This window comes from Dasypus novemcinctus, chromosome 10 (assembly GCF_030445035.2).
Source record: "Dasypus novemcinctus isolate mDasNov1 chromosome 10, mDasNov1.1.hap2, whole genome shotgun sequence".
Lineage (NCBI taxonomy): Eukaryota > Metazoa > Chordata > Mammalia > Cingulata > Dasypodidae > Dasypus > Dasypus novemcinctus.
The window spans coordinates 22,914,135-22,934,629 of NC_080682.1; the positions used below are offsets into that span (position 1 = coordinate 22,914,135).

Sequence of the window (20,495 nt, forward strand, 5' to 3'; positions counted from 1 at the left end):
TTTACCAAGGTGATCTATGTGTCTTTTTTTTAAATTAAATTTAAATATATAAAAATTTTAAACATACAACAGAATTTTTATTGCAATTTTTCTCATATTTTTAGTAGACATTTATGTTGTTCACTAAATTTTTATTTCTTCTCCTTGTAGGGTCACAAGAGAATTAAAACTTTGATTCCTTGGGTGTATGTAGGCCATGTATTTTTATCTGAGTTGGATTTGAGTTCACATGTGTTGTTTCTCAGTTGAGCATTTGTGATGAAAGTATCAGATGATCTTTCTAAAAAGTTATTTTCATGTGGTACAGCAAGATTTAAGATAGTGGTTGCTCAGGCAGCATGGTTTCTTGTGTAAGGAAAGATGGATCAGAGCCTTCAGATACCTCATATCAAATATGTAGGAAGAGTGAGAAATATAACATTTTTTATATAAACTACCACAATATATTGAGTTTGCTGTTTCCCCACAAAGATTTGCCTCTTCTACCTGACAAAATATTAATTTATACATAATTCAAACTTGTAGAAATATTTATCTCAAAATGAACACCCCTGACACATAGAAAAATCACATTTGAGGTTTTATATTTTATTCCTCTTGTATTTTTTATACTTTTACATATATGCATTAAGTAAAAATTTGCCTATTGTAATTATTATTTGGCTAAGTAATGCACTATGAATGCAACTCTTACTGCACAATTATTTTGATATTCATAAGGCTAATCATTACCTCCAGAGTTCCTGTTGTTGTTTTTTTAAATATATATACTTTTTCTTAAACACTTGCCATCACACAGGTGGTCTATCACTTCCACATTTTCCCTCTGGAGGACTCCAGAGCTATTATTTTCTGCATTGGGTGATTTCTAAGAATGTTGCAAAGTTGTCATTTACACATAATGATTTTATCATCTATTGGAATTTTTTCATATATTTAAAATGGTTTATTACCAGTGATTTTGTTTCATACAGGAAACTCAGCAGTTAACAGGAAAGAAAATATTATATATTATATTTCAGAGTAGGAATTCAGATAGTGGGATACTATGCTGAGAATAATAACATCATGTCAGGTATTGGTAAATGCTTTGCAGAAAGTAAAGCCAAGATTAGAAATGAGAGGTGTAATACAGTGCAAAAATATGATGGTTCCCATGGGTGGGAAGGAGGAGGGGACGTTGGAGTTGATCTTACACAGTGAAAAGAAAGCAAATTTAAGTAGATTTTGGGGAACTGTAGCTAGCAGAAATAATACCAGAAAGCCTGGCTTGTAAGGCAGTATAACTGAGCTTAACAAATGGGAGAGATAATAGGAGTTGTGGTCAGAAAGGTGGCCCCTTGATTATTGGATTCTGCTACAGGTGGCCAGAGATGATGAGGCAAATGGACTATAGCACTCCTGCTTACATGTCCATATTTTAGTTGCTACCTCAACATAAGTGGCCAATAGTACTTCAAGTTAGACAGAATGAGAGAATTAGTAATTCGCTTAATGAAGTTTAGTACTAGTATTAGTATTAATATTAGTATTATTACTTAACAAAATAAGTTTTATGAAACAAGTAATAGATTTTCCTACTGGCCAACTCTAAATTCCTTCCATACTTCCTTTGATTATTTAAGATTTTGCTGAGGCTTTGTTCCCTCCGGCAATTCTCCCCTGATAAATTCAGTTTCTGTTAAATACCACATCATGGTTTACCCACAGGTTTATAAATCTATCTTTGCTTGTGTTAAATCAATACTGTAATTATCTGTACATGAATCTGCTTTTTCTAATATTCTAAGAAATTCCTGAAGGAAGGGGCAATGACCACTCATTTTTTATCTTTATTAACATAGGATAAACTCAAAAAGAACTATACCACATTATGTGAGTCATATTACTCAAATTCAAAATATCAAAGGCAGGCAGAGAAAAAGAGGCACATTTCCTTTAATAGAACAACATTAATCCTGACAGTGATTTCTTAACAGAAACAATTAAGGACGTATAACTACATGATTTGTTTTTTTTTAAATTTCCCCTTTTTTCTATTTATTTATTTATTTTTAAAGAAGCTTTAAATTACATAAAGGTTACATAAAATATAGGGGATTCCCATGTGTCCCATGCCTTCTCCCTCCCACACTTTCCCACATTAACAACATCTTTCATTACTGTGGTACATTTGTTACAATTGATGAACACATTTTGGAACATTGCTGCTACCTGTAGATTAAAATTTACATTAGAGTTTACAATCTGTCCCACACAACTTTATAGGTTATGACAAAATGTATAATGGCCTCTATCCATCATTGCAATGTCATGCAGGACAATTCAAATGTCCTGAAAATATCCCCATGAAGTATTAAAAGAAAACAACTCCCCACCTAAAATTTGATATCCAGTTTTGAAGCACACACAAAAAGTGTGTTTGTAAGAAGGACTGTCAAAGTCAAAGCCAAATAGAGATATTTCTTCAAAAGAAAGAACAAGAACTAAGAAAATATGACAACAATAGGCCACATTAATTTAAAAATAGATGTCATTTTTCAGGCAGATGCAGGCACATACTGATATAATCACTTCATTTATTACAAAAGTGGGTACTGAAAAGCAATGGGAAAGCATGACCCCTTAAACGAATGCTCTTGGCTATGTAGAATACCCATGTGGAATAAATCAGAGGTTACCCCCAGACTCATCATACACAATATCAATTCCAGTTAGTTTATCTAATGTCAAAGATAAATCAATAAATCTACTTGAAAGCATAAGAAAATAAATTCACAAACTTGTGAAGGCAAGTAATTTTTAAACAAGACACAGTGATAAATTGCACTGTCTTTACATTAACAACCGTTCTTCATCAAAAGACAATCTAAGAGAGTGAAAAAGTAAGGAACAGTTTTGGAGGAATGAAAAAGTAAGGCACAGATTGGGAGGAGATAACTGCTCAAAACACCTCTAATGAAAGTTGCATATCCAGAATATTATATATAAAATTTCTTAGAATAAATAAAAAACAGATTACTTATTAATATGTCAAAATATAAATAGGCAATTTTCAAAAATAAACCTCAAAAAGAGTCAAATAAACAGGAGACTATACTAGACTTAGATGATCATCAGAGAAATGCAAATTACAACTATAATAAGATAACATGCCATACACACACATCCTAGAATGAAAATATAATAACCAAACGAAAATATTAAGCATTTTTGAGAATGTGGAACAAGTGACTTGCCATATAATGCTGGTAGGAGGTTAAATTGATATAACCAGTTTGAAATACTATTTGATAGAATCAGCAGAAGCTGAATATATGCATATAGTTTAAACTAGAAATTCCACTCAGTGTATAACTGGAACAAATGCATATATATGTTCACAAAGAGATTGTGAAAGGACTTTTTTTTAAACTATCTAATGTGGAGGGTTTCTAAATATCTAGCAACACTGAAAGTGATATGGACATTATGGTACAGTCATAGAGGAATCTACACAGCAATATTATATACGGTTTATTTATCTTGTGATTCAGAGATAATTTCATGGAGATCAATAACTAAATTCAAACCAGGAGATTCATAGAAAAGAATTGTGCAGAGTCCTAGTTTTTGTGCTTAATTCTAAAAAGCATGCTGTCCTATTTTCACATTACAAATGTGAGAGACCATTCAGACTTGTATTCCTAAATTTTCTTTACTACTAGAAAAGAAGATGATTTACTACTAGAAAAGATGCTGATTTTAACTGAACTTTAAATATCCAATTCACACCCATCATTGCTATAAAAGTGAAGGAAGAGGAGAAGTTTAAGAGCTACAGCAGGACAGATAATGTCACATGGATTTACAAGCTGAGATAACTGACAATAAAATATATGTTTTCTAGTTATCAAAGTGATGGGGGTGGTAATTATTGCATAAATGAGAGATACAAACTAACATTTTTAAGTAGATGAACCCAATGCCAGATGCTATTATTATAAATTAAAGGCAACAGTAGTGGATGCAAGGCACTTTTGTTGTTAGGCATGCTGCAAATTTATCTTAAGATCATCATCTCTTGAGACCTTTTTATATATTTAACATGTTTTTTTACCAGTCATTTTGTTTCAAACAGGAAAATCATCAGTAAATAAGATAGAAAACATTGTATATTATATTTTAGAATTGGAATTCAGATAGTAGGATATCTATGTTAAGAATAACATCATTTCAGTTATTGGTAAGTGATGTGAAGAAAGTAAAGTGGGACAACATAGAAGAGAATGACTTGCCAAATTCAGAAGTGAGAGGTATAATTAGGTGTAATAATCCAATCGTTCCCCATGGATGGGAAAGTATATTTCTTTCCCAGGAGGAGGCGAGGTTGGAGTTGATCCTACACAGTGAAAAGAAGACAAACTTAACCAGATCTTGAGGGACTATAGTTGATAGAAGCAATACCAAATACAAAGCGTCAGTGATGAAGCCTGGCATGTTGGAGTAGCAGAAAGAAAGGCAGTGTGGCTGAGCTTCATATATGGGAAGAAAAATAGGAGATGTGGTCAGAAACGTGGTCCCTTTGATACTGGATTCTGCTACGTGTGGCCAGAGTTGACGAGGCAAATGGAGTGTAGCACCTCTGCTAACATGCCCACATTTTAATGGCTACCTCAACATAAGTGGCCAATACTCCTTCAGGTTAGACAGAAAGAGAGAATTAGTAATTTGCTTAATGAAGTTTAGTACTAGTATTAGTATTAGTACTACTATTTAGCAAAGTAAAGTTTTATGAAACAAGTAATAAATTTTCCTACTGGCCAACTTTAAGTTCCTTCCACACTTTCTTGATTATTTAAGAATTTGCTGAGGCTTTGTTCCCTCCAGAAATTCTCCCCTAATAAATTCAGTTTCAGTTAAATACCACATCATGGTTCACCCACAGGTTTACAAATCTACGATTGCATGTGTTTTAATTGGTCATGTAGTTTTCTGTACATGCATCTGTTTTTTCCAGTATTCTAAGAACTTCCTGAAGAAAGGGCCAATGTCTATTCATCTTTTTCTATTTACCAACATAGGATAAACTCAAAGAAAACTACATTGAGTTATGCAAATCATATTGACCAAAATCAAAGACAGGAAAAATGATCAAAGGTAGCCAGAGGAAAAAGGCACATTTCCCAGAATAGAAGAGCATTAATACTAACAACTGATGTAACAGAAACAATCAGGGACTTAAAACTGCATGGTTTTTAAAGTGCTAAAAGAAAACAACTGCCCACCTAAAATTTGATGTCTGGTGTCTGAAGTGTTTTTGTGCATTTGCAGTTGTTTGCATTTGTAAGAAGAACAATCAAAGTCAAAGTCAAATAAAGATATTTCTTCATAAGCAAGAAGAAAGAACTAAGAGAATATGACCAGGGAGCCAATAGTGCCTACAGGTGCAAGCAGAAGAATTGCATCCATCATCCATGTGGAATCTAAGCCCCTTCTTGATACAGACATGAAGTGGACATAACCATCCCAGGGTTCGTAGGATGAAGGAATAGAGTATGGACTAGAGTGGACTTACTGATATTGTACTATGGAACCATTGTGATTAGTAATGGAAGAAATGATGGCAGTGATGTGGAGAAAGTGACCCCAGTACCTGCTGAGGGTAGAGAGAGGAAGAAGAGGTATGACGTGGGGGCATTTTCAGGACTTGGAGTTGTCCTCAATGGTATTGCAGGGACAGATGCTGGACATTATATGTCCTGCCATGGACCACTGGGTGGACTGGGGAAGAGTGTAAACTACAATGTAAACCATTATCCATGTGGTGCAGCAGTGCTCCAAAATGTATTCATCAAATGCAATAAATGTGCCATGGTGATGAAAGAGTTTGCTGATGTGGGAGGAGTGGGGTGAGGGGCGTGGAGAGTATATGGGGATCTCTTATATTTTTTGAATGTAATATTTTTTAAAAATAGAGGAAAAAAAGAGAATATGATACCAATAAACCCAGATTAATTTTAAAAAATAGATGTCATTCTTTAGGCAGATGAAGGCACATATTGATATATTGTCTTTATTTTTTGATAGGAGGACAACAAAAAGCAATGGGGAAGGATGACCTCTGAAACAAATGCTATGTAGAATACCCATGTGAAATAAATCAGTGGTCACTTCTAGACACATCATACACAACTATCAATTCCTGATAGTTTAAATTCTCTGATGTCAAAGATAAACCAATAAATCTTATAGAAGAAAGCATAACAACATATATTCATAAATGTGAGAAGGCAACTATTTCTTAAACAAGACACAGACAGTGATAGATTGTGTTGTCTTTACATTAACAACTGTTCTTCAACTAAAGACAACATATGAGTGAAAAAGTAAGGCACAGACTGAGAGGAGATAAATGCACAAAACATATTAATAAAAGTTTCAAATTCAGAATATTTTCTATAAAATGTCTATGATAAGTAGTTAACTACCAGATAATTTATAAATATCGAAATATAGAAATAATACTTCTCAAAAGTAATATTCAAAAGGTCAAAAACAAGAAAGTATATTTGACTCAGTGGTCATCAGAGAAATGCAAGTTACAACTACAATAGGATATACCCGACATGTACAAACCAGAATTTTTTTAAAAACCCTGAAAATATTAAGTATTGGTGAGAATGTGAAACAATTGACCTTCCATTCAATGCTGGTAGGAGGGTATATTGATATCAGTTTGAGATACTATTTGGTAGCATCAGCTGAAACCAAGTGTACATATACACTGCAAACCAGAATTTCTATTCAGTGTATAACTGAAACAAATGCATATATATGTTCATGAAGAGATTGTGTAAGGATGTTTTTTTAACAATCAAATGTAGAGGCATTATAAATATCTAACAACACTGAAAATGATAGGGATATTTAGGTATAGTCATAAAATAGAATACTACACAGCAGTATTGTGTACTATATGCTAGTTTATTTATATTATGATTCAGAGATAATTTCATGATGACAGTTATCATAACCAATTACAATACCAGGAGATTCATAGAAGAATATTTGCAGAGTCCTTTTTGTGCTTAATTCTAAAAGTATACTGCCCCATTTTTACATATAAAGGTGAGAAACTATTCAGGCTTACTTTGCTAATTTTTCTTCATTACTTGTGTGAACCCAGGGATGGGGGTGCCCCTTTAAATGAAACAGCCTGAAGCATTTTGCCACATGGCATAACCTGAACACTCACTAGTAAAAGTATAACAGACCTCCCAGAGGGAAAGAATGTGCAAATGGTCCCACAAACATTAATCCCCTCAAGGTCATATACTCCCTTCCTATGAGAACATCACCAAACACCCGGTTTGCACACCTTATCTAACATTTGCAGAAATTCTGTTCTCACACTCTATGGAATGTCTTTGTCCTGAGACTACTTTTATTGCCCCTCCTTTTCTTGCTTCTATGTGGAGCACTGACTTCATTCTTTGACCTGCTGCCATTGAAGATTCTCTCCTGTTTGTAAGTCCCCAAAAAACTCTCGTCTAATGATTTGCCTGGTGTATTATTCTTTGGCCTTATGACTGCCCCAGCTTGTGCCCTTCAAAACTGGGTTGAAATAAATTGGTGAGCAAGCCAGGAGAATGAAGGACCACTGGCAGTGGTGGTTGTGAGCTCCAGGGAGGAAGAATCCTCTGGGGAAATCCCTAGTTTGTGTGGGAGGAGTGATGGGTGTGGAGAGTGAGGTATATGGGAACCTCTTATTTTTATTAATGTAGCATTTTGTGTGATCTATGTAGCTTTAAAAAAATAAAAAATAAAATGGTGAAAAGAAGAAGAGCATCGGGTATGCATGTATGTATATATCTATTTATTGATATATCTAGTTCATGGATCAATACCCTTAACTTTATAATTCTTCTGTGTGCAATATCCTTTTTTGTTGTGTCAATCTCATTAAATTCTGACTGCAAAGACAAAAAATAATAATAATAGGCTGGGCTGGGGGAAAATACACCAAATGTAAAATATGGACTATAGCTAGAAGATTTTGATGGCCTACTAGTTTTTAGTGGAAGACTCTCATTATTCCATTGTCTATCATATGGTTGCTGTGAAGTATAAATGCAATGCAGGTACTAGGCTCAATGAACTCTGCTGCTCAGGGGTTGATTGTGGGAGCTCAAGGCCTGGGATGCCATTTCGCCTTTGAAAAAACACAGCCTGAAGCACTTTGCCACCTGGACACTCACAAGTTAAAGGGTAACAGACCTCCTTGAAGGAAAGAATGAATGAATGGTCCTGAACTTTTGAATTTTCATGGCTGTATACTCCCTTACTTCAGTAACATCACCAAACACCACATTTGTGTGCCTCATGTAACTCTTTCAGAAAATCTGTTCTTATACCTTATGGAATGTCTTTGTCCTGAGATCCTTTTTATTTCCCCTCCTTTTCTTGCTTTTTTTGTGGAGCACTAACTTCATTCTTTGACCTGCTGCCATTGAAGAGTCTCTCCTGGTTGTAAGTTCCAAATAAGCTCACGTCTAACAATGTGCCTAGTGCACTTTTTGGCCTTACAGCTGCCCCAACTCGTGCCCTTCAAAGCTGGGTTGAAACACTACTGAAAGGATGATGAATTCCAATGAACCTTAAATACCCAATCATGCCTATCAGTGTTAAAAAAAAGAAGGAAGGAGAGAAAGCCAAGAGATGTAGCAGGACAGATAAATGCCGTGTGGAATCAATAGTTGAGATAACTGACAGTAAATATATGTTCTTTGGTTAACAAAGTAAAAGGCGGGAAATTATTACATACAGGAGAGATACAAATTAGCATTCTAAAGCAAGAGATCCCACTGCCAGATGGAAGGACTGTTACTAGAAATGAAAAGCAGCCATAGTGGATGCCAGGAACTTTTGTTGTGTGCCAGATTCTGAAGTCCAGATAGAGTAGGTTTTCTGGGGGCAGGACAGGCTTCAGCTACTGCAGCATAACAACCAATCCCAAATTTTTCAGTGATCTCTAGATTCATCACGTTGAATAAGACTCACAAACATTATGTTCAGCACTATCAAGGTTTTAGGAAGTCAAAGATATAATATTTAAAAGAACTAATATGTGCAGTTAATCAATCTATAGAGTTATAAATGAAAATGTAGTTAACTTTTTGTGTTGTGACTGGGAAGGGCAAAAGGCAGGCCTCTGGGGTGCTGTCACTTTTCTTGATTTATACATTAGTTACACCATTACATTCAATTGGTAAATTTTCATGGATGTGTACACTTAACACTTGAGCATATTTTCTATATGCATGTTAGACTTGAGTTTAAACATTACTTAAAATTTTAAAATTCAAATTATTCCTCAAACCATCATAGCTTCCTTCCAATATCAAAGCAGTGTATTGTATTGGATGGAGTGAGAGCAGTTGGAGGATAACAGAACTTTTTCACAATGTTGTGCCAATAGTGCTGAAGAATAGGTATCAGAAAAACAGACTAATTAGAAACTAACGTCATTAACATAATGCAAACAGAAACATTAACAAATAATATAAGGGAGAAAAGCACTGCCCAGGGTGTGACTCCAATGTGAAATCTGTATTGTATCAACTGGTTTTTCCCCAGACAGTGAAAAACTACCTAATAAAGTAATTATTTCATGTATTTGTGAAATCCCCTAAGAAAATGGAGTCAACAAACGAATTATATAAATTCTGCCTGCTTTATTCATCTGAGGAGCCCTTGCTATTTCTTGTAAGGAAGGCACTTCTTCCACAGGTAGGTAGGTTTCTTTATTCTGTAAATGCTCACAGCTATGAGAACTCTATTTATTTGCGCAACTGTATGTGTTGTAAATTTTTTTTATTGTTGTGATTACCAAATGACTAGATGGAAAGAAAAAATATCAGTTAATAGAAGTGTAAACATTTATTATTTGAGATACTACTACTTATGAAAGCTATTGAGTAATGGGGACAGAAGACAAGGGGATACAAATATATGGAATGGTATGCTCCAGGATCCTTCACACACATGTGCACAAACACACAGACACAATGATAATTAACATTTATTGATGGATTGTATGTATTAAGCACAGTGATACATATATTGCAAACTCTGTTTTGTTTAATTCTCAAAATAACCCTCTTAAAATGGACCTTTAAAAAAAAAAGATTTATTTATTTATTTATTTATTTCCCCACCCTGTTGTCTGTTATCTGTGTCTGTTTGCTGTGTCTTCTTTGTCTGCTTCTGTTGCTGTCAGCGGCACGGGAATCTGTTTCTTTTTGTTGCGTCATCTTGTTGTGTCAGCTCTCTGTGTGTGCGGCACCATTCCTGGGCAGGCTGCACTTTCTTTCATGCTGGGTGGCTCTCCTTACGTTGCGCACTCCTTGTACGTGGGGCTCCCCTACGCGGGGACACCCCTGCATGGCACGGAACTCCTTGCGCACATCAGCACTGCGCATGGGCCAGCTCCACAGGGGTCAAGAAGGCCCAGAGTTTGAAACCCGGGACCTCCCATGTGGTAGATGGACGCACTAACCACTGGGCCAAGTCTGCCGCCAAAATGTACTTTTATTACTTACATTTCAAGAAGAAATAGAAATCCACAACTGTTAAAAACATGTCCTACTTTACTCAGATCAGAAGTGCTAAAGCCAGAATATGAACAGAACTGGTTGACTCCACAGCAATTGTTTTTACTAGTATACTAGACTGTCCATAGTAGTATTTCCTCTGCAAAAAACTTAAAAAAAAAAAAAATGTTATTTTCCTTATCAGTGAGGGTCAAGAATACCATAGTATTGGTTTAAGGGTCAGATTAGTTAATATTTCTGAAGCATATTAATCAGAGCTTGGCATATTACACACACACTCTACAAGTGTTGTTATTTTTATTTTAAATAAAGAAATTCATGATAAAGTTGAAACTAAGAAAAAGGAGTTTGCCCAAGAAACAGAACAGCATCTCAGAAATGTCTAACTACTCATGAATTCGGTTGTGTGGTAAAGCTATTAGAGCTTTATTTAAACTCATTTCTGAATGCCCCACAGTTAGTTACACAGTTTAGACTTTTGTTAAAGCATATAGGCTTGCAGATTCATGAAAGGTACACTTCAGTGTATAAATTTTATCTCTAGAAGAGCAGGAAAAATAAAACAATGCTAAAAAGTGAAAGAAACCAGACATGTAAAAGTGGACATGGCCACATCACTACTATTGTCAGAGTTAGACCAGATTCAACTTCATGTTGTATAAATCACAAATTAAACCTTGTTGCAGAAATTTGTATGCAAAGAATAGTCTCCCATAAGATCTCCTTAGTTAATATCAGTTGTATCAGTTTTTTCTTTGCTGCAAGTAACAGAAGTCAGCTCTGACTATGCTAAGTAAAAGGAACTTTTCTGCAAGAATACTGTGACTCACAAATCAACTTGCTACAAGAAGACAAGGCACAGAGCAAAGAGCAACTCACAGAGGTCTGGAGGCTGAATAGTGCTAACCACAGGGCAAGAGTACATTTCTAGGATCAGTCTGGTTCTTAAGCAACAAGTGCAATCAGTCTGATGCATAAATCTTCTTCACCTTGAATCACTCACTCACTCTCTTAAGTCAATTAGGGGTAAGCATTGATTCTTGCCTCCTCCTGTCTGAACCAAGGATTTCTTCTCTCAAATTTCATAGTGGAAACCAGAAGGTGACCAAGAAGATGGAATTTCCATCACTTAGCTCCATGCAATGGCACATTTCCTGTAAAATAATGTTATTTTGCTGCTAATGATTAGAGAATTTAAATTCTGCACAACCTCCAAATGCAGAGGTTTAAACAGTCTTCAAAATAATAATTTAAAAAAATTTTAAATCCCCCATGCCCTACCTGTAACTTCCGACTCCAAAAGGTCTGGAGCAATATGAAGGCTTCAAATTAACCCTGCTTGGATGGCCATGTGTTCTGCTAGATAAAATGCTTTGCTAATACTTTGCTATATGTATATATATATATAGATATAATATATCTATATATTATATTGCTATATGTATTTATATATATTTGCTATATGTATATATATTGATATAATATATATATTGATATAATAAATCAATTAACTCAGCAAAGAAACAATACACAGACATGATTTATTTTATTAAACTTCTGTTAATAATTGGGAGAAAATGAAATAAGCAAAGGATTGTCTACAAACTAGGGTATAACTGCCACATCATAATCCTTTATATCTATATATTGTTAGTGAACCTAGATTAATTAAAAGAATACAAAATAAGGAAAGGATTGTCTTTAAACATGAGTCCAACTGCTATATCCCAACCCTCACAATATGCATATATACATTCATAAGCTCACTGAACTGAAGGAGACCCTGAAATACCCAGACCACCTCTGGCCAAAGTCCCATTTGGATGCAATATAAATATGTATATGCATAGCTAATTTAATAATTCTATGTAGACAATTAGAGTTAGAAACAAGAATAAAGTAATCAGTCAAAAGATTAAATCTATATTGATCAGAGTCACAAAAGGATAGAAAAATCAAACAGTCTTACATAAAAAACTCACCAACATCTAGCGCATGGCTTGGAAGCCCCCAATCAGAAGCCTATACCGGAGTCTAGATGGAAATCAACACCTGTGCAGAGCACCCTCTCCAAGGGTGGGCCTTCAACTGGCCTGACCAGGGACTGTCCCTTTTATCACACTTATAATCAGTGAACTCGTACTATACATGCCAACTTGCCAGTTCTGAGTTAGGTCCCGAGGAAGTGGCCAACCTCCTCAGGAAGGAACACAATACTTCCTGGGCAGTACATTCCAAGGTTTATGCATCAGTCCCCAAGAAAGTGGCCATCCTTCCCAGGGAGGAACACAATCCTCCCCAGAATGCACCCTGTCTGTTCTTATTTGTTACAAAACATCCCCAATGTGCCACTCTTCTAGTTCTCATCAGTCCTGAAATATGAAAAGTACTGACTGGCAATGCATTGGTGTGCTGATTAACAAACCTTCCTGCATGATGTTTCACTTTTAGGTTTGAACAATTTTCACTAAACTTTTCCCCAATACACCATGATTATCTAACAGGGAATGGATTTGGTCAAAATTATTCAAAACAACACATCTTAAAATAGATGATATAATCCTTTCCTTTCTGTCAACTCATGCCTTGCCCACATTATAGTGAGAGACAAGGAAATGCTTTGGTACTATTGATTACCTTTTGGGCCAGTTAAGCTGAGAAAGTATCTTTAAAAATAATAGACAGATGGGGAGCATTTGTGGGTCAGTGGTACAGAAGTGGCTTCACACATATAATATCCCAGGTTCAACCCCTGGCCCAGTACCTCAAAAAAGAAAAAGGAAAAAAAAAACCATCCCAGATGCATAAATAATAGACAGAAGAAGATAAGAAGGGGGTAAGTGGGTAAGTAATAATTTGAAAAAGGAAAAGCAATGAGTGGAGACATGATGGGCCAAAATAAAAGAAGAATGATAGAGATCTATATATAACAAAAAACAAAGAGCTGCTTTGAATGACTCCAGTTCCTCTTCCAATATCTGGCTCTGTTTGAATTTAACAAAAATGAGGTTCAAAAGAATCAAATGAGCAAAAATACTAGGAAGAGAAAGAAGGAATTTGGGAGGAAGATAATTATGATAAAAGTAATATTTATTTCTTAAATTATACCAAAATCCAAAATAAATACAAAGTTCTCATTTCTCATTCAAGGAAATCATGAGAAGAAACTTCACCACAGTGACTGAATTTGTTCTCCTTGGGCTCACCAATCGCCTGGAATTGCAGATCCTCTTCTTCGTGTTATTTCTAGTGGTTTACATGGCCACTGTGGCAGGCAATCTCGGCATGATTGTCCTCATCCAAGTCAATGCCCGGCTCCACACACCCATGTACTTTTTCCTGAGCCACTTATCCTTCGTGGATCTGTGCTTCTCTTCCAATGTGACTCCAAAGATGCTGGAGATTTTCTTATCACACAAGAAATCCATTTCCTATGCAGCTTGTCTGGTGCAGTGTTACCTTTTTATTGCCTTGGTCCACGTTGAGATCTATATCCTGGCTCTGATGGCCTTTGATCGGTACGTGGCCATCTGCGACCCTCTCCTTTATGGCAGCAAAATGTCCAGGAATGTCTGCACGTCCCTTATCGTGGTGCCTTATGTGTATGGAGCCCTTACCGGGCTGATGGAGACCATGTGGACCTATCACCTAGCTTTCTGTGGCCCCAATGAAATTAACCACTTCTACTGTGCTGACCCTCCTCTGATTAAGCTTGCTTGTTCTGACACCTACAACAAAGAAACATCAATGTTTGTTGTGGCTGGATGCAACCTTTCCTTTTCCCTTCTCATCATCCTTATTTCCTACCTTTTTATTTTTCCTGCTATCCTGAGAATCAGCTCTTCAGAGGGCAGGCGCAAAGCTTTCTCTACCTGTGGATCCCATCTGACAGCTGTCACCATATTCTATACAACTCTTTTCTTCATGTATCTCAGAACTCCCTCAAAGGAATCTGTGGAACAGGGAAAAATGGTTGCTGTGTTTTATACTACAGTTATTCCCATGTTGAACCCTATGATTTATAGTCTTAGAAATAAAGATGTGAAAGAGGCCTTAACCAAAGAGTTGTTCAGGAAAAAATTACTTTTGTAAACAACTCACTCTTCTTTTGGTCCTAAAGCTTTTCTCAACCATTTCCTTAATATTCAGGATGGACTTAATGGTGAAGTAAGAAATAACATGCAGCAAGGAGAACTCAACTCTGTCTTTTTTTAATTTTAATTATTTTTATAATTCTAAACATATAAAACACAATTTTGATTACAAAATGCATGTGTTTCTAGTTGTCACTGGTGCTGTTTACCAGATATTATTCCTTTGCCTTTTAAGCTCATAGTAACATCAAACCTCTGGCTCCCTTGGTGTTATGTGAAGGCATATAGCTATGGATAATAAGTTGGATTAGAATTTATATGTGTTGCTTCTCTGTAGAGCATTTAAATGTAGTGAGAGGCCATTCAAGTGGGCTTATAAAAAATAATTGTCATAGTGACCAGTAAAATTTAAGATAGTGATTGCTAAGTCATTATGGATTCTTGAGTGAGCAGATATGGAGCAAGCATGTAGAAAACGTGAGAATTAAACCGTTGTTTACAAAATGACCACAGTATAATCAGTTTGCTGTTTCCTCATATTGAACTCTCCTCTTCTACTTGTCACAATATTAATTTATACATAATTTATGCATGCAGAAGTAGATTTCACAAAATGAGCAATCCCAACCCTAAAGAAATCACATTTGAAGTTTTATTTTGTGTTGTAGTATTTTTCTATATTATTACATATATGTGTTTAACAGTTACTTTTTATAATTGATTATAATTTGCCTAAGTAATGTGCAATAAATGCAATTATCTTCTTGCCCAAGTATTTGATTTTCATGGAGTAAATAATTTTTTCTATTTTTCCTTTTTTAGTGTTTACTTGTCCCTCAACTTTTGCTGAGAAGCCTAAAGCTCTTCTCTGTGGGTTCCCACCTCATGGTTGGCCTATCATTTCCATATTTTCCCTCCGGAGAACCTCTGTCCTATTATTTTCTACATTGGTGGCTCCCTAGGTTTGTTGTGAAGCTGTTATCTAGAGACAATGTTTGCTAACCTATATTTAAAACTTTTCATTTATTTAACATATTTTGATTACAAATTAATGTGTATCAAACTAGAGGTTTAGCAGAAAACAAAACAGAAACCGTCCTTAATTATATTTTAGAATTGGGCGTCACATAGTAGGACACATAAGTAAAGAATAATAAAATTATTTCAGGCATTGGTATCTGATATGAAAAAGGGAACATGGGACAACATGGAAGAGGGCAACTTGCTAGAATCAGAAGTGAGAGGTGTGATCATAAGTTTATTTTCATGGGTGGGAAGGATGAGGTGACATTGGAGTTGAAGCCTTGCTGAGTGGCAGGGTCCCCTCCCCCTGGGGTACAAGGAGCACAAACTTGCCTCTCTTCTATGAAGCAAAGTGGGATGTGCAACTGCCATCTGTGGACCCTGACCCCAACAGTTTTTGTCATTCCTGTGAGAATCTTCATGGTGGAATCTCTTCCCCTGCTCTTCTGGAAATTTAATGTTCTGTAAGTTAGAAGCAGCCATTTGCTGAAGGTTTCTTTTGTGTCTGAGCCTGTGTCCTGTTCTCCGTGTTACTGGGTTATGATTTGAGGTGTTGGGAACGAGAAAGAATGCCATTTCTGCTCCGGCAGGGAAGATGTTCGGTGGGTATCTGCCAACACACATTTACTGGGACCAGGCAAGCTCCAATCCAGAAAATAATACACTTTGACCTCTAGAAAAGACCTGACTGTGCAATACGGGGTTCATGAATTCCTTTAGGAAGTGTGTATAAAAATTGGAGGTTATTTTCTCTTCACCAACCATCCAGAGGGTCACAGCACCTCTTAATACATTCTCAGCAACTTTTCTGTTAGCAAATTATTTTCTTCACATTGAGACAGAAGAGTGTTTGGGGAAAAGATTGGTTTTAAAGTTATCTGGATCTGAGTTGAGTCTGTCTTAATATTTATTTACTGGCTGGATAACCTTAGAGAAGTTGACTCTCAGCATCAGTTTATTCAGCTGAAAAGTGTGGGTAATGGCACTCATCACATGGTTTTTTTTTTTGTATATATCAAGTATTATTTGTAAAGTACCATTTTCTCAATTACATTTTGAAGTAATTCTTCTCTGGCTTCAATTTTGACCCAATTTCAGTAAGTAATTTCAAACATAGGAGGCATGATACAAAAAAATCTAACATATGTTATTCAGGCATTCCTTTATTTAACATATACTTCCTGATAATATCAGGCTTTGTTGTGACTGGCATGATATCAGTCTCTTCCTTCTATGACCTGCCATTGCACTATGTGTTTTTCTTCTAAACATTTATCATTTATAACTAGTTATTTTCTATTTTAGGCATGCCATCAACACGCAATCTCCTTTAGATGAAAGATATCTTTTTCATATACATATTATGCAGATTAAACATCCTTGCACTTTTCCCTTTGTAAATATTTATGTGAATTGTTAAAAAGCAAACTACATAGGAAATATGTTAGAGACAGTGACGTGATGAGAACAATGATGTGATTTATTTTCATGAGAAGTTAAGAGTGTTCCACAGTACCTTAGATTTCATCTTTAGCACTACCAAAGTCCCATTAGCAGATAATTGGATTAAACTCTAGTGAACTATAAAACACAGCTGTTTTTCCTAATATCCTGGTTCAAGGAATTACAGTGGTTCCAATTAGTATCTCCCCTTCTGAGAGTACTCTCCACTGGGATTCTATTTCAAATTGCTTCCTTTTCACTCCTTTGAGAATATTCCTGAGATAACTTCTCAGATCAATAATTTGGATATAAATCTTCCAGCACTAACTTGAATTTGACTTTTGAGGTCATCAAGAAAGCACTCTTCTTTTTACAGGTAGGAAGGGAAATAGGTTTGTATATTAGTTTTCAATATCTGTTCATTTATTTATTCCCTTCATTAAATCATGTAACTTTTAGATAACAATGTGTTAAAATAGGCACTTTGGGGGGAAATTTGCCCAGATGATTCATTTTTCATGAAACAACATCTATAGGGTGCTTGTGAGCTCTGGCCTTCCTAATTTTTTTTATTTTTTTTACCATCACCTCTTTTATTTTTAAATATTTACGATCAACTAATTAGGAATTCTATACAAGTTAAGTATCATTACCCCCATTCTTACCCTATTTTATCTCCAGGGAACATATATTTTATTTTATTTTATGTTATTTTCCTTTGGTTACTTAATCTTTTTAAAATTTTTATTCATTTATGTATTTATTTTTTTATTGTATTTTTTATAAAACAGATCCCAAAAAATGTTACATTAAAAAATATGAGGGGTTCTCACATACCCGTCTCCCCCACACACTCCTCCCACATCAACCTCTTTCATCATTGTGGCACATTTATTACATATGGTGAATACATTTTGGAGCACTGTTGCACCACATGGATAATACTTTACATTGTAGTTTACACTTTCCCAGTACATTCAGTGGGTTATGGCAGGATATATAATGTCCAGCATCTGTCCCTGCAATATCATTTAGGACAACTCCAAGTCCCCAAAATGCCCCCAGATCACATCTCTTCTTCCCTCTCTCTGCCCTCAGCAACTACTGTGACCACTTTCTCCTCATCAGTGCTACAATTTCTTCCATTACTACTCAGTAGAATACCAGTAGGTCCACTCTAATCCGTATTTTATTCCTCCACCCTGTGTACCCTGGGATGGTGATGCCATGCCACCTCTATATTGAGAGGAGGCTTAGATCCAACAGAGTTGATGGATGCAATTCTCCTTTTGATGTTGTCATAAAACATACATAGTATGGATCCCCATCAGATGTTTTCACTGTTTCTGTTTTCCAATATCCTTTTTATGTTTTCCCATTTCCCTATTATCTTAGTGTCTAATGTCACCATGCTCCACAAGAAAAGGACACATTAGAAGTAATTTAGGGCTATGTAGCTTCATTAACCATTTTCAAAATGTTCTAGCCTCTAAGAAGTAAGTCAGTGCTCAAACAGGAATTTTCTGGTGACCACTAAACTTTTGAGAAAGCAGTCTAGTAACTGAATTATGTAGAGTTAAGAAGTTGGAGAAAAATTCTTTAAGGACTTTTTAGATCTCTTATTTTTTTGAGATTCTTGTTTCTTTTCCAATCTCCTGTTACTACTTAACACCTAGGTTTTAACAAGTGATGCTTATGCCCCTAGGAATCCCTTTTTTCCATAATATTTTTCTTTATGTTTTGATTTTCCTTTTCTAACCAAGACCTCAAGACCTTTAAAATATGAGTCAGTCCTGGCCATATTCAAAGAACTAAACTGGGTCAAGGACCTTATAACAATACATTGATGAAGAGGATGCTTACCATGTCATGCTAAGCTGCACAGGTATTTGCAGACTCACTCCTAATTATCAAAATTGCTGACGGCATGTGATTATTTGTTGGGGATATTTCTTGCCTCTCAACAGCAATCTAAAAGTCCTCCCATTGGTTGTATTAATAGTTTCTGTTTACCATACATCTGCAATTCTAAAATTAAAATACTACTAGGGATCATGATTTCCACTAAATAGTGCAAGTTCCTTTGACCATTAAGACATCATTTTAGACTGAGAGGTTGTTGACCTCAGCAAAGCTGAAAACTCCTTAGAGACTAAATCAGTATCAGAATCTAGTTTAGGTCTGGAGAAGTTGCTCATGGGCAGAGAGTAACCAGAAAAATTCTTGGCTTTCTTCTTGCCAACTGTGTCACAATTCCTAAGCACTACCCTACTTCCTTGGCCTGGATCTCTTCTTGTATACAATATTTTAGAGTACTGAAACTTTGGTCTTGACTCTGACTCCTACATCTCTTAACTTTGGTAGGATATGAGTCTCTATCATCTGTACTTCAAAGGGAACTCTAGTTCATGCTCCTGTTTTATTCATATGTTTTTCTTCTTGTTCTGTAGTGCCAGTCACTGACCCAGAATAAGGAAGCTTTAATATTAAGTAAATTGAATTTAAAAATTTTGTTCATGGTTATTTTTCCAGAAGGAGTCATTTAACTGAGGAAGCAATGGCTTATCTGGGAATGTAGCATATTACAGAGGAAGAGTGCTAGACAGGAAGCTAGGATGTTTGATTCCTTTCCTGGTTCCTGCACTCTGAGTGGTGAGGTGGGGCAACAATGCTAAACTTTCTGAACTTACTACTCATCTACCTGAACCCATAGCTCTCTCTTGTTCTACTCTATTACTTCTAGCATCCAGTACCATGTCTGAAACATAAAAGCTCCCCAATAATTACTTGCTATAAGCATGCATGCATAAATGAAAAAATGCTAACAAGACTTTACAGATGAGTTAAATTGTTTTATGAACTATATCATTTCATGACACTAATATTTGTACACTTGTTAAAAGACTGTAATATTTACTAGCTAGGAAAATGGGATTTGAGATCAGAAGTTCCTTCACTGTAAAATGAAATAATGAAGACCTGTTTCATAGTATTGTTGGAATTAAATGAGATAATGTAAAACACTTTTGTATGGTGCCTGCAAGGTAAGAACTCATTAAATATTATTACTATTATTTCCAATATCTTTTCAAGTAAGCAACTAGTCAGGCCTCCTAGTTCCACTGATATTTTTAAGATGGTTAAAGAATAAAGTGATACATTGATTTCCTGAGCCTAATCAGATTGTGAGAAAAGTTTTGCACAGCTTTCTGACAAGTTCTGTGATATTCATATTTGCGGATGTCAGAATTGTTCCATGGAAAAAGAATATTTAGCTATAAATTTTTGTTCCATATGTTTGCTAAACTACTGAAATTTGTTTGTAAATTAAAGTTTGGAG

General features: G+C 35.5%; 1 protein-coding gene across 1 annotated transcript; it reads left to right on the forward strand.

Annotated features, from left to right (window-relative positions):
- The first annotated feature begins 13,751 nt into the window (after positions 1–13,751).
- LOC101447623 (olfactory receptor 5M8-like) lies at positions 13,752–14,687 on the forward strand. The gene has a single exon (XM_004484669.4). It carries the CDS (start codon positions 13,752–13,754, stop codon positions 14,685–14,687), a length of 936 nt encoding a protein of 311 aa, XP_004484726.1.
- Positions 14,688–20,495: the final 5,808 nt, after the last annotated feature.

Excerpts from the sequence above, each read along its gene's own strand:
- LOC101447623 (XM_004484669.4), top strand. The coding sequence starts at position 13,752 with ATGAGAAGAAACTTCACCACAGTGACTGAATTTGTTCTCCTTGGGCTC.